Source organism: Mytilus trossulus, chromosome 9 (assembly GCF_036588685.1).
Source record: "Mytilus trossulus isolate FHL-02 chromosome 9, PNRI_Mtr1.1.1.hap1, whole genome shotgun sequence".
NCBI classification, from domain to species: domain Eukaryota; kingdom Metazoa; phylum Mollusca; class Bivalvia; order Mytilida; family Mytilidae; genus Mytilus; species Mytilus trossulus.
Genome location: NC_086381.1, coordinates 51,733,229 through 51,746,889, shown reverse-complemented (window position 1 = coordinate 51,746,889; position 13,661 = coordinate 51,733,229). Strand labels below are relative to the sequence as shown.

General features: G+C 31.5%; 1 protein-coding gene across 1 annotated transcript; it reads right to left on the bottom strand.

Moving 5' to 3' along the window:
- Nucleotides 1-1,498: 1,498 nt before the first annotated feature.
- LOC134683085 (uncharacterized) lies at nucleotides 1,499-10,163 on the bottom strand. Its single transcript, XM_063542148.1, has 3 exons — nucleotides 10,069-10,163; nucleotides 9,253-9,337; nucleotides 1,499-3,831 (listed from the first exon to the last, which is right to left on the bottom strand). The coding sequence occupies exons 2-3, from the start codon at nucleotides 9,321-9,323 to the stop codon at nucleotides 2,079-2,081; spliced, it is 1,824 nt and encodes a 607-aa protein (XP_063398218.1). The 5' UTR covers nucleotides 9,324-9,337; nucleotides 10,069-10,163; the 3' UTR covers nucleotides 1,499-2,078.
- Between the last annotated feature and the right edge of the window lie 3,498 nt (nucleotides 10,164-13,661).

Sequence of the window (13,661 nt, the reverse complement as noted above, 5' to 3'; positions counted from 1 at the left end):
CTGCATATATTTTAAGAAAAACAGACCAAAACACAAAAACCTTAACACTGAGCAATGAACCGTGAAAATGAGGTCAAAGTCAAATAAAACCTGCACGATTGACATACAGATCATAAAATATTTGCATTCACCATATATAGTTGACCTATTGCATATAGTCTATAACAAAACTCGAAAACTTAACTTTGACAACTCAACCATGAAAATGAGTTCGAGGTTAGATGACATCTGCCATCTAGACATGTACACCTTACAATCATTCCATACACCAAATAAAGTAGACCGATTGCATACAGAATAGAAAAAGCAGACAAAAACACAAAAACTTAACTATAACCACCGAACCATGAAAATGAGGCCAAGATCAGATGACATCTGCCAGTTGTACATGTACACCTTACAATCCTTCCATACACCAAATATACTAGACCTATTACTTATATTATTAGAGATATGGACTTGACCACCAAAACTTAACCTTGTTAACTGATCCCTGGAATGAGGTCCAGTTCAAATTAAACTGTCTGACGGGCATGAGGACCTTACAAGGTACGCACATACCAAACATAGCTATGCTTTTATCTATAATAAGAGAGAACTTAACATTTCAATTTTTGTTTTCAAGTAGTCACGGAACCATGAAAATGAGGACAAGGACATTGGACATGTCAGAGACAGAAACTTTGTAACATCAGACATCTATATACAAAGTATGTAGCATACATGTCTTCCATATTCCAAAATATATAGCTTTTTAGAAGATAGCTAACGCCGCCGCCGCAAGATCACGATCGCTATGTCGAGCTTACTCCGACAAAAGTCGCAGGCTCAACAAAAAATAAGGTCAACAACGTTTTAACCTCTAAACGAAAGATTTTTTTGTAGATCGAATCAGTCACCTTTTATCCACTCTCAATGTTGACATTCTTTTCCTTTCAATGTCCGAACACGACATATGCAATTCGTAATCAATCACTAACTAATGAGTTAAATTGAAGGTCACATGAACACGAATTTAATGCAGTCGAATTATTAAAACATTATATAAAAAAATATATTTATTGAGGAATAACAAGACCGTGAATGTATTGATAACAAAATCAATGTTAACACCGATAAAAGTATTTAAAGATGTAATAAAAGTGTTGAATGGTAACTATTAAAAAAATTCGCAAAGTTTCCGTGGAACCATAACGATTTTTTATTTACGCCTAATTTACAATCAAAAGGTAGTATCTGAAGGAAAAGTTTTGATAATAGTTTTTGATGAGCCTGCGATTAACAGCAGGCCCATCAAAAACTATTATCAAAACTTTTCCTTCAGATACTATCTTTTGATTGTAAGAAGCTTGTGTCTGTGTTTGGTAAGCATCCAGAATGATTTATGAATCAATTAAATGTTTAAAAAATTTGAACTGCAGACTGTATGCAATGTTAACAAGAAGAAAAGCTAGTCCATTTATCAGTGATATACGTCAAAACAGGAAATCTAGTTACTTCCCTTAGATCACAAACAAGCTTCTGTCCCATTTTTGTACAAATCTAGGATAGATTAAGAAAGTAATTTTTTTTTTAACTTAACCCACAGGGTGAATGCAATGTTAACTGACAGAAAAACTAAATACATCTAAAAGTTACATAGGGATAAAGATTATTTTATTTTTACAAAATTTACGGTTGGATTCTATCTGATGATCATAAACAAGCTTCTGTCAAAGTTTTGTAGACATCAAGGATATTTTAAGAAAGTTATTAGAATTGTAAAACTTTAACCACAGAGTGAATAATGTAATTATTTATTAAAGTTGTTTTCTAAATTTGTGATAACAGAATCCTTGACTTAATAATTCATCAGTAATACAACAAGAAACATAAACGAACAAAGAGGAAAACCAAAAAAAGGAAACGAAAAATCTCCCTTTGCTGGATTTGATTTGTGTAGAGTTTTCCTATGTTGAAATGAAACATCTAATTAAGGCAATGACAGTTATTGCTATTCATATTTGATTTGATAAAAGTGAGTTTATTTTGGTAAACTTTGACTCTACATGTCAGTGTAACCAAAAGTTAACACATTTTTACTGGTTAAGATTATTGTAAATATTTACTTCTTTGCCATCATTAATGATCAAAAGTCTATTTCCATGATCACAACAGTCAATATTTAGTGGATTGTTTAAACCATCATTTGCAGTTAAAACCGTAGAAAATGTCTTTGTTGTATTGTGAAATTTAATAACTTCAGAGTTATCGATGACAATATATACATTCTCGTCTTTATCGCATGCTATTCCATTAACTTTACCCGAACATTCAAAATTGAACAGATCAATCTTTTTTCTGTCAATATAGTGGCATTGTAAAATGTTTGAATCTTCATCTATCACAGAGTAAAGTATTTCAGTAATTGTTGTACAAATGTATAAATGTCCTTTGATATGGGAAAGAGTTTGTAGAATGGTTCCAGAAAGATCCATTATAAGAACGCCTTTGTGTTGCAAGCATGCATATATTTTGTTGTTTGCGTACGAAAGAGCTTCAATGTAGTCATCCAGAAGTTTCTTATTTTTTATCTTCATCTGAAGAACATCTAGAAAAATAATTTCGTTGTCTAGAGACACTGCGATGCACGTTTCATCAATAACAGTCATTTCATCGGCGGCCTCTTTTAACTTAATCTGTCCTACTTTAGATCCGTTTGTATTGTAAACCAGAACTCTAGCAACGAAATCATCTGTTAAAACTATTTTATTATTTGACAGAAAGCGTACACATATTACGCAAACATCTTTATGACCATCCTCAATAAGAAAAGCATCATTCAACTTATATTTTTCAGATTCTTTAATGATTATGTGTTCGGAGATGTAATCATTTGGTGTAATATCCTTTTCTGAACGTACACATTTGTCTACAGTACCCTCATCTGCTTCTACTGTAGATGAGCTGCACTCAATATCATCAAACGCTGGTTGCTTTTTACCGATCTGACTATGACCAACACTTCTAACTTCATATCCATTTCTGATCGTTATTTGATTTGCCTGGTGATTCAAATCATAAATTGGTTTGGCAACAAAATGAACATTTTTCATTTCCTTTAAAAGACATTCAATTTGCATTTGGTCCTCGGTGTTATCCGTGTGGAATTTGTTTTTGATAAGAAACATTTGAAATCCAGATACTTCGGATCCTTTTATCTTTTCTGCAGTGTCTGTCCTTTTCTGTATAACATTTAGTTTCTGTTCTATATTTCTTTTATTGTCAATTAATGCTTTCGTGGCGGCAGAGCATGCTGACTCCAAATTTTCTCTAATACCCCTTTCAAACTCGTTAAGAAATTTTTCAACTTGTTGTCGACTGTTTTTCATTTCGTCAAAAATTATTTGTTTTTGATTTTCCAAATCGGAGACACTGCAGAAATCATTAAGCAAACCCGTTCTCATGTTTTCAACTATTTTCTTCATAGTTTCAATCATTGCGTTCATATCTCCTTGAACATCAGTTATCTTTAAAAGTTTCTTTTTTAACTTGACATTGCACTCAGTACTGTGTTTTTCTTCCTTGCATATATTACAGCAAGCCACTTTGTGAGTAACACAGAAAAACTTATTTCGCATAGTTGGATGAATTGGGCAGTAGGTTTCAGATTCATCTATACTAATACCTATCATATGGTAGTCGTCTATACTCAATATTTTATGACTTTGGGTTGCTTTTAGAACTTTATGGTAACCATAACAATTCTCACATAATAGATGTGGACAGTTAATACACCAGTAAACTGCCCTTTTCTCATTGCCTTGCTCCTTACACGGTTGGCAGTACACTCTGTTAATATAATAAAAGATTAATTGTAAATACGAAGATTCTCTATAGCTTCCTTATTGATAATATAACTGACAGATTGTTTCGTCTCTATGCCATCCTGGTAAACAAATCAATAGTTTGTTAACGAAGTAAAAGGTCTGAGTAAAAGTTATTTGTTAACCACAAAGATATTTTTGAAAAACAAGGGTTATATTATTATTTTTTTTAAATCTACATGCAAATGCATCTTATTTGCATTTTAATTTATCATAACAATTATATAAGAAGCTTGTAAGATTGAAATAAAAATAATAATATCTACTGCATATAAAAAACAAAATGTAAAAAATAAATTCTAGACATACAAGATCTAATGCACTCCCCAGTAACTGGTTTTTAGAATGTGTCATATCGTATTTGACATGATACAATTTTTAATATATATTTTATATATAATTTGTAATTCGCAAAGACGATATTTCACATCCTATAATAATACTTTGTTAAAATAATGTTACTGACTCTTTTACCGTCTGACAATCTTGAAATGATTTTCTTTTGTCACTACTTCATATCTAATTAGATTCGTTCATTTTATGGAACGGAAATACGGTAAATTCTCTTTACTGCACGTTTCTGTGTTTTTATATCTGTAGTGTAGACAACTAAGTATTCTACAGAGCCGATCTGCTTGCCATCACTTAACTTTCAGTATACTAGTAACATGTCTTTGCATGATTACACGTATACGGATTTAAAAATTCTGTAGGTTCTGGTGAATAAAAATAAAAATAAACAAAATCAAAGTTACCGTTTAGATACACTTACAACATTTTCAAAATTTCTTTGATTAGAAACATTAATCATTATTTACATGTTATTTCCATTAGATATATCAAATTGAGTATATATTCATTCCTTAAAATTGTGCACGTTATTTGTTTTAAAGGTGACTTTCATTCATAAAGCCTGTTCTTTTTATTATGATAAAAGTAATATAAAGAAAACCGAGATGTCCAGAAAAAACTGTTGATACATAAATAAAGTAAGCAGATTCAATAAAATGTTATATGTTGACAGAATTTTTTTTTAAATTTAAAATTTTAATTTAGAAAATTGGTGAAAGCGGTTTACAATAATTTACGATTCTATTCTATCCTCTTTATCTTTTTATTTTATTTTTATCAATTTTAAATTTGAATGGTAAGGTTTTATTTTAATCGCAGCTTTACCCATAATTTTGTTTTAGTCGTTTGTCGCTATATTTTATATATGTAGTTTTAAATTTCTGTTAATTCTAATTTATATCATACCGTTCAATTTATTAAGTTTTCAAGATAAAATACATGAGATTGCTTTTTATTTTCTACTTGTTTTTAAACCTTGTGTGTATATAATAGTGTCTCATAAGTCTTTATAGGCTGGATGATGATCTTTCTGTTTATGTTGTTGCACTTGTAAAATTGAGAATGGAAATGGGGAATGTGTCAAAAAGACAACTACCCGACAATAGAGCAGGCAACAGCCGAAGGCCACCAATGGGTATATTTACTGCTGTGAAGTATCAATACGTGACACTTAAATAAAACAAATTTATTTTTATCTTTATCCATTTATTGCACATGTGTGTCATGATAAAAAAATGCCCTAGCTACGATTTGCATTAGGTAAAATCTACTACAGTAACTAATTTATCATAGCCTTATATTAACGCAATTTGTGACAGCAATTATCAAATCGCAAATTTATAAATGCAGCAAATAATTATCAAAGGTACCAGGAACATATTTTAGTACGCCAGACGCGCGTTTTGTCTAATTAAGACTCATCAGTGACGCTCACATCAAAATATTTATAAAGCCAAACAAGTACACAGTTAAAGAGCATTGAGGATCCAAAATTTAAAAAAAAATCGTGCCAAATACGGCTAAGGTAATCTACGCCTGGGATGAAAAAAATCGAAGTTTTTCGAAAAATTCAAAGTTTTGTAAACCGGAAATAACGGATTTGGAATTTACAATTTGTTTGTCAATCAAACATATAAGACCCCTGAATCCCTGATAAAAACGATGCTAAGTACAGGGTAAGATATGTACATAATGAGATATAAACATATATTTCTACACAAAATTTATCGTTTAAACAGAGGCAAATTCAGTTTGGGGGCAGTACATTTCAGAGTTTTGATGTAAGCTTTGGTAATTAATTTATCAAAATATTTATCAAATATATATTTATCAAAATCATTTATAGATAGCCCATTGACATAGGAATGACAAACTCAGCTACTTATGAACGTAATCAAAGATTACACGTTTGAAAACATAATGTTTTGTTAATTTCAAATAAAACTAAATGTTATATGTTAATTAATCGAAATATCATTATAGAGGACCATTTCTTTCCGCCTTAACTTAAAATCATCTCTTTTATTGTAAAGTTTTGTTTTAAGCTTCCCGTTTATGTTATTGATATCAAAATCCAGGAAGAGACACTGTTCATTTTTAAAATGTAGTATACACTTAATTTAAAGTAATTTCAGCAAGATACATCTTTAATCATCTGTACATGCAGAAGTCGTCAATATATAGGTTTCATTAGAGATAACAATATTTTAAAAGAAAAACATCTAGTTAATTTGTATCTATAATGAGTTTATTTGTAACCGTAGTAAACTTTAATCAAATAAAATTTTTCCGCTTCCTTTTTTGTTATTATTTAAAAATTATTAACAATTTCGTGTTATTAAATGCAACCACAAATGAATTTTAAATGAACTGCAAGCAACATATATGATACATGCAACCATAAATCAAACACTGGGAAATTATATTACACGCATATGCATCTATAATGACCATCGAATGAGGTGCGGGCAAAAAACAACGACGTAATCTGAGCACAAAGGCGGTTATTTAAAGAGAAAATTGAATGAATTCCTGATAAAGGATTTGAGACGAGTTGCCAATGCATTACTAACAACCCAAGATAAAGTTACGAAAGTCTTTGATTCAACAAGGGAAACTTACAAAAGAAAATAATCGATGTGATAAGTGAAATTGTAAAGAAGTTTATAATTCGGACACGATGGGTTTTTTAATTGTTGTTTCTATTTGGTCCCCTTGTGTTTAAATGTACTTACATTTTGCTTTAATGAGAACATGTATATATATACTTTTTTGGTTGTTTTGTCAGGTTTTTTTTATTTCCCCTTTTCTAATTTGCCTTGCAGTTCGGTGTATGCTTGAATACTATTTATGGAAAAGAAGTGGACACAAAGTCGTAGTCGTAGCACGGTAAACCTCTAAATGTATCGATTTAATGTACAGTACAACAGGTAAATACGATTTAGTGACAGTTTTAATACATCCAGCAAATGGTTCGGGAGCAGTTGCGGAGCGAAGAGTGAAACAAAAGAAAATAAAGACAACAGTAGTATACGGTGTTTGATAGTCGTCTATAATTGATTGAGATAAAACATAACCGGGTTACAAGCGAAAACTGAGGGAACACATCAACTTTAAGAGGAAAACAAAAGAACAACAGGAACACTGCAGTGTCAACATAGTACATAGATAAGAGCTTTATGATAACAACTGATATATTCATGACTTGGTACAGGCCATTTAAAAAAAATGGTGGCTTGAACCTGGTTAAATAGCTAGCAAAACCTCCCGCTGAATGACAATGTTAATTAAATTTATAGTTAAAATGACAATACTACGTGAGAGAAACATAGCACAAACACACACAAGAACACACGCAAGAACATTCATAACAGAGAAATGCAAAAACAAATTAAAAAGTCAATTGTTCATGAACAATTGAAAGGTCTTTCCTTTTTTCTTTTATTAATTGCCTTCTTAGTTAAAAATATATGGTTTCTTAGGACTTTTATGTTCACAACAAGTGGTTGCTAAGGACAAAAATCATTCGTAAGGATAAAAATATTACTACAAGTATTTAAAATGTCATATGTACTATTCATAGTATTTAAAGTGAAAAAAATAAGTGATTGCTAAGGACTTATATGTCGTTGCTAGGGACAAATATGTCATTTCCAGTATTAAGAATTTCATATTTATATTATTCGTAGCATTCTAAGTTCAAAAACATATGGTTGCTAAGGTGTTTCATGTCTTTGCTAGGGACTTGAACTCTGACCTTGATCTAACGTTGTAGATCTTGTTATGCTAAACCTTTTTGCATTCAAAGTTTCTTTTTATCCCTTACCACTTTTGAGTTATAAGCAAGCAATCATCATTTCGGACCCCAAAAAAACAGTTTTGATGCCCAGGTTCCATAACAATTGGTCCAATAACTTTAAACCCACTTAACAAATGTAGATCTCGACAAGACACATATTTTCTCCGTTACATTTTATCAGCCATCTTTTTCGGTTATTGAGTAAATACGATAACAAGCTTTGGCCAAAATAAAGGTCATGACCTTGACCTTTGACCTTAGGTCAATTTTCATGGTCACGTTAATTGATGATCATTGGTGATGATCCTAGGTAGCTACAACTTACGGTTTTTGAGTTTTAGTGGCCAACTGACATTGGTGAATTTTCAAAGGGGCAAAACCCTACCAATGAGTCGTTAAATCTTTTCGATTCAAATGTAACGAAGAACCAGAATTTGTTCCTAAACAAATTCCACCCTTTGTTTTTTTCCTACCTATTATGGTTATGGAGGTAGAATGATAACAACGTTTTTGATGTTAGGGGAGATAACCGCTATTGAGGAAATGTTACGGGGTCGTGCCCTCACCACAAGATAGCTTTTGGTCAACCGATACTAGATATCTAATATCATTTCAACATGTCGCGTACTTTTTTGGGAACTTTCGTTAAAGTTTGGCGGAAAGAATAATAATAATCAGAAGAAATACAGTAAGGTCTTTCCTCTCAATAATATAATATAACATGCAAACCGCAGAACAACAACGAACATATTCAATTAACGACACAGGATATCAAAAACATGTGTCGCGCTAACATAAAAAGCATGCATTCTCGAACTTATATACAAAGATTTTCACAAAACTCGTCCAAACATTTTTTTTTATTACAACAATGTTATGGAAAGACAAATTTATAATTAAGAAAACCTGACAAACAAATTAACATACAGACACCACAACTGAATACTGACCGCTTCAAAATCTGGGATCATTGTTTTTTCATTCCAAAATATGAACACTGAACAGCATTTGATGTTAGTATATGACAGTAGGCGACAATCTCAACATAGGTATACCATGTAAACATAAATGAATGATTGTGAAAAGAGAGCATTTCTTGAATATTCCATAGAGGAAGTCAATACAAAGCCATCAGTAAATTTATCAGTAATCACCTACAGACGACAACACAGTATTTTAGCTTTAAAGCACATTTATACGTGTCAGCGTAATATGCTAACTTCTGATAAAACTTACATAACATTTAATACACCAGGAGTTTCCACCATTTTAGGACTGTCCACGTCCGCTTCTGAATCAGCCTCCATAATTTGGAGAATATCTGTAACATAACAATAACGAGGTGTATATTTTTGTAATATTTATGATGAGCTATTTGTGTTTCAATAATGTATCGTTTTAATACTAGCAGAACAGGGAACAAACTCGAAACTGCAATATATACATTGGTTGGTATCATTACTACATTTTGAAAGACTTTCTGGACCGATTTTTTTTTTACATAAGATGCCAGAATGAGAAATGGAAATGTTTAGATATTTAAACACACAGTGACAAACACTTTCAAATCTCTAGGTCCCGCCACTCTTTTGTTTTTTTTCCAGGTGCACAGGTTGTTCTAAATTGTAAATTATTCTGTAAACAGTACACTATATTCTCAATAAACTCATCATAGATACGAGGACTAAATTTTGTATATACACCAGACGAGCGTTTCGTCTACAAAAGACTCATCAGTGACGCTCGAATCCAAAAAGTTAAAGGCCAAATAACGTACGAAGGTAAAGAGCATTAAGGACCAACATTCCTAAAAGTTATGCCAAATACAGCTAAGGTAATCAATGCCTGAGGTAGAAAAGCCTTAATTTAAAAAAAAATCTAAATTTTGTGAACAGTTAATTTATAATTATAACCATATGAATGATAATTCATGTCAGCACAAAGTGATGAACCTTAATCTTTCAGTAAATATATTTACATAAATGAATATATACATAGATCTACCGAGATACATACGAGATGGAGGTAACTTGAAAAAAGTATTCAACTTACTTTTTACTTTTAATCACTATAATTTGCATCGACGCCCATATTTGAAAAGTGCAATCCAAAAGCTGACAAAAATGGTGGAGTGTTATCATTGGTATTTATTAACAACAAATTGGTTTTAGATAACAAAGTTAAAGTGTATTGACACGCTTTATCGTGTTAGATTGATAAATGTTATAAATAAACTCATCATAAATACCAGGATTGAAGTTTTGTATTGCGACAAACGCGCGTTTTGTCTTAAATAATAAAATAATCAAACAAAAACGTTAAAAAAGAATAAATAAAGTACAAAGTTCGATGGCATTACTGATAAATTATTCCTAAAAGCTTTGCATATACAGCGAAGGAAATCTGAGGTATAATATTGACGCAAACTCGTATTTATTGTGCACAAGGAATTAAAAAGGTTAGAACTGGACAAGATTGATTAAACAGCTACACTCAATAATAGTAAAAGTTTTATTTATTTGCAAGATTGATTCTACTGATATAACCTCTTTGTTTTGTTCATAAATTTACAGTTGTGGTGTTTGCAGAGAATTACACCCAACTAGGGCTTTGTGCCGTTTTTAAGTCTTAAAGAATTTTTTCTTATCCATTACAAAAAATTAAAGTTAGATTTAATCTCAGACAAACATTCAATATTTTAGTGTTGACATCATCTATTTAAGAAAAGAAAGGACTTTACCACAAATTAACAGTTATGCCTTCAACAATGAGCAAAAGTATCATCATACAGCTCACTGAAGACTGCCAAAAGCACCAGTTGAGTGTAATGTTTTTGCAAACTGATTATAACACCACAACTGTAAATTTATGAAAAAAAAAAGCAATGACGTTATATTAGTAAAAACAATCTGACAAAAATTTACTATCATTGATAAGCCCGACAATCACACTGAAGGTCAATGAATTTCTCAGTGCACTCATACTTTTTCCCACCAATTAGGAGTGGCTGGCATAGATTACCGTAGCTGTATTTGGCCAAACTTTTAGGAATTTTGGTTCTTAATGCTCTTCAACTTCGTACTTTATTTGGCCTTTTTAACTTTTTTGGATTCGAGCGTCTAGACAAAACGCGCATCTGGCGTATATACTAAATTGAGTCCTGGTATCTATGACGAGTTTATTTACCGTGATAAATGATATATCCTCGATTAGTCGTTCGGATTATAGGACTTTGATACCAAATAATTTATTGATTTTCCATATAATTATACGTGTATTTTATGCCCTATTTATCGGCATTATATTTTCTGGTCTGTGAGTGTGTTCGTCTGTGCATTCGATTGTCCGTCTGTCCCGCTTCATGTTAAAGTTTTTGGTCAAGGTAGTTTTTGATGAAGTTGAAGTCCAATTTGAAACTTAGTACACATATTCCCTATGATACTATCTTTCTCATACATAAGAGTCTTGACCCGAATTTTATGGCCCACTGCATAGAAAATGATAGTGTGATTTTGGCATCAATGTACTAAGGACACATTCTTGTTTGTTGTCTTTCATAACTGTTACATTAATATTCTTCATTTATGTGCTCAAACTGAAGATAAATATCGTACCTCCCATATAATTATATAAGGGAAAATGTTAAAATTCTAGAGATTTGATCAACTAAGTCAAACGCTCACGTGCGTTTCCCAATTCAAGAACCTCTTAAATGTTTGTATTTAGTTACATTATGATATTGTGCTTTAAGTATGAAATGTTGTGTTCATGACAATTTGCTTTGGATTAACCATTTGCTAGATCAGTCGGACAAACATGTCTTAGTTTCGGTCTGTTTTGATTCTTGGGCTATCACTTTAAAAATCTGATACACACATGTTTCAAACTATCTGATCAGGATTAAATATTTGAACATATCGTTAATTGGAAACGGATAATAACCAGCATTATATATATCAACATTTGACATTCTCCTAGACGCTGGCATGCAATTGTTAAATTAATTCGTCCAAGTCTTTTTGCTAAATGTTATATATTCATGATTTTGCAATTCTTCTAATGGGTATATGTAATTGGTCAACTATTATGTAATTTATATGGACTGACTTTATCGTTTGTTTATGTGTTACATATTTGTTTTTCGATTATTTTGTCTTCATAAATAAGGCCGTTAGTTTAATGGTTTGAATTGCTTTACATTGTCATTTCGGGGCCTTTTATAGCTGACTATACGGTTTTGTTGAATGCCGTACGGTGTCCTATCATAATACTTGTTAATTTCTGTGTCATTTTGGTCTCTTGTTGAGAGTTGTCTCATTGGAAATCATACCACATCTTCTTTTTTTATACTTAGGTGGTGTATTGCATTTATGGCATGGCTTATCACATATTGACCTTAGTTTTATAGATTTTTTTTGTGCTACCTGCATGAAGGCTGTTAAATAAAGGCAGCAGTGAGTAGTATACCGCTGTTCGAAATTCATAAATCGATTGAGAAAAACAAAACAAATCCGGGTTACAAACTTAAACTGATGTAAACACACCAAATATATGAGAACAACGACACAACAGAAACAAAACACTAAATTGCAACACTCACAGCTAAATATTTATCATAAAAGTGGGTAGTTATCTTAAAAGTACGAGAGAAACATTAGTTATTAGATGGATTAAAGTCATTGGAATTATGGACCTGTATGAAATTTTGGTGTTAAGGTCAAGGAACAGTAAATGGGTTATGTCGCAGATTTTGCTAAAAATTTGCATACATCTTTGGCTCGTTGAACTACAACTGAAAATCGAAAAAATAATACATTTATCTCTTTTATTATCTGAAAAATTGCAAATTGATTTCTTTTAATATGGGTGAATATTTGTATAGAAAGCACATAAAATCGGCGAAAAACCTTCTAAAATTTGTCTTAAAATCGCCAAATCTCTAATTCTACTCCATAGATTTTTCTTAAAAAACTATCTATTGTTGACACATACATTTCTGTTTTAATGATATAAAATAATCATAGGGTCACCGACTTCGTTTTTTGTCTAATAATCAATTTGATACCTTGTTGGTGGTGAAAAACCTCAAAAACCAACGTTTTACGGCCTGCAACGCGATAACGTTACGATTATTTCGACGTTTTGTTGGATTTTTTCACAAAGAACGCAACTTTGAATGATGTATACCGTAAAAACGAAGTCGGTGACCTATCTTTATTTTGCATCATTATAACGGAAATTTATGTATCAACAACATATAGTTTTTTAAGAAAAATCTATGGAATAGAATAAGAGATTTGGCGATTTTAAGACAAATTTAAGAAGGGTTTTCGCCGATTTTATGTGCTTTCTATACAAATGTTCACCCCTTTTGTAAGAATTCAAACAGTAATATTTCAAATGATAATTGAGATAAATACATTATTTTTTCGATTTTCAGTTGAAGTAAATCGAGCCAGAGATGTACGCCAAATTTTACAGAAATTTGTGACATACCCCATTTACTGTAACTTGACCTTAATTTGGGGACCTGGTTTTTTGTGTCACAGCTTTTATGAAAATTGAAGCCTGCTTGGGCTCCCAACGCATTGGAGGTCACAGATGGATCACAAGAAATGTTTGTTGGACACATAAAATTGGGAATG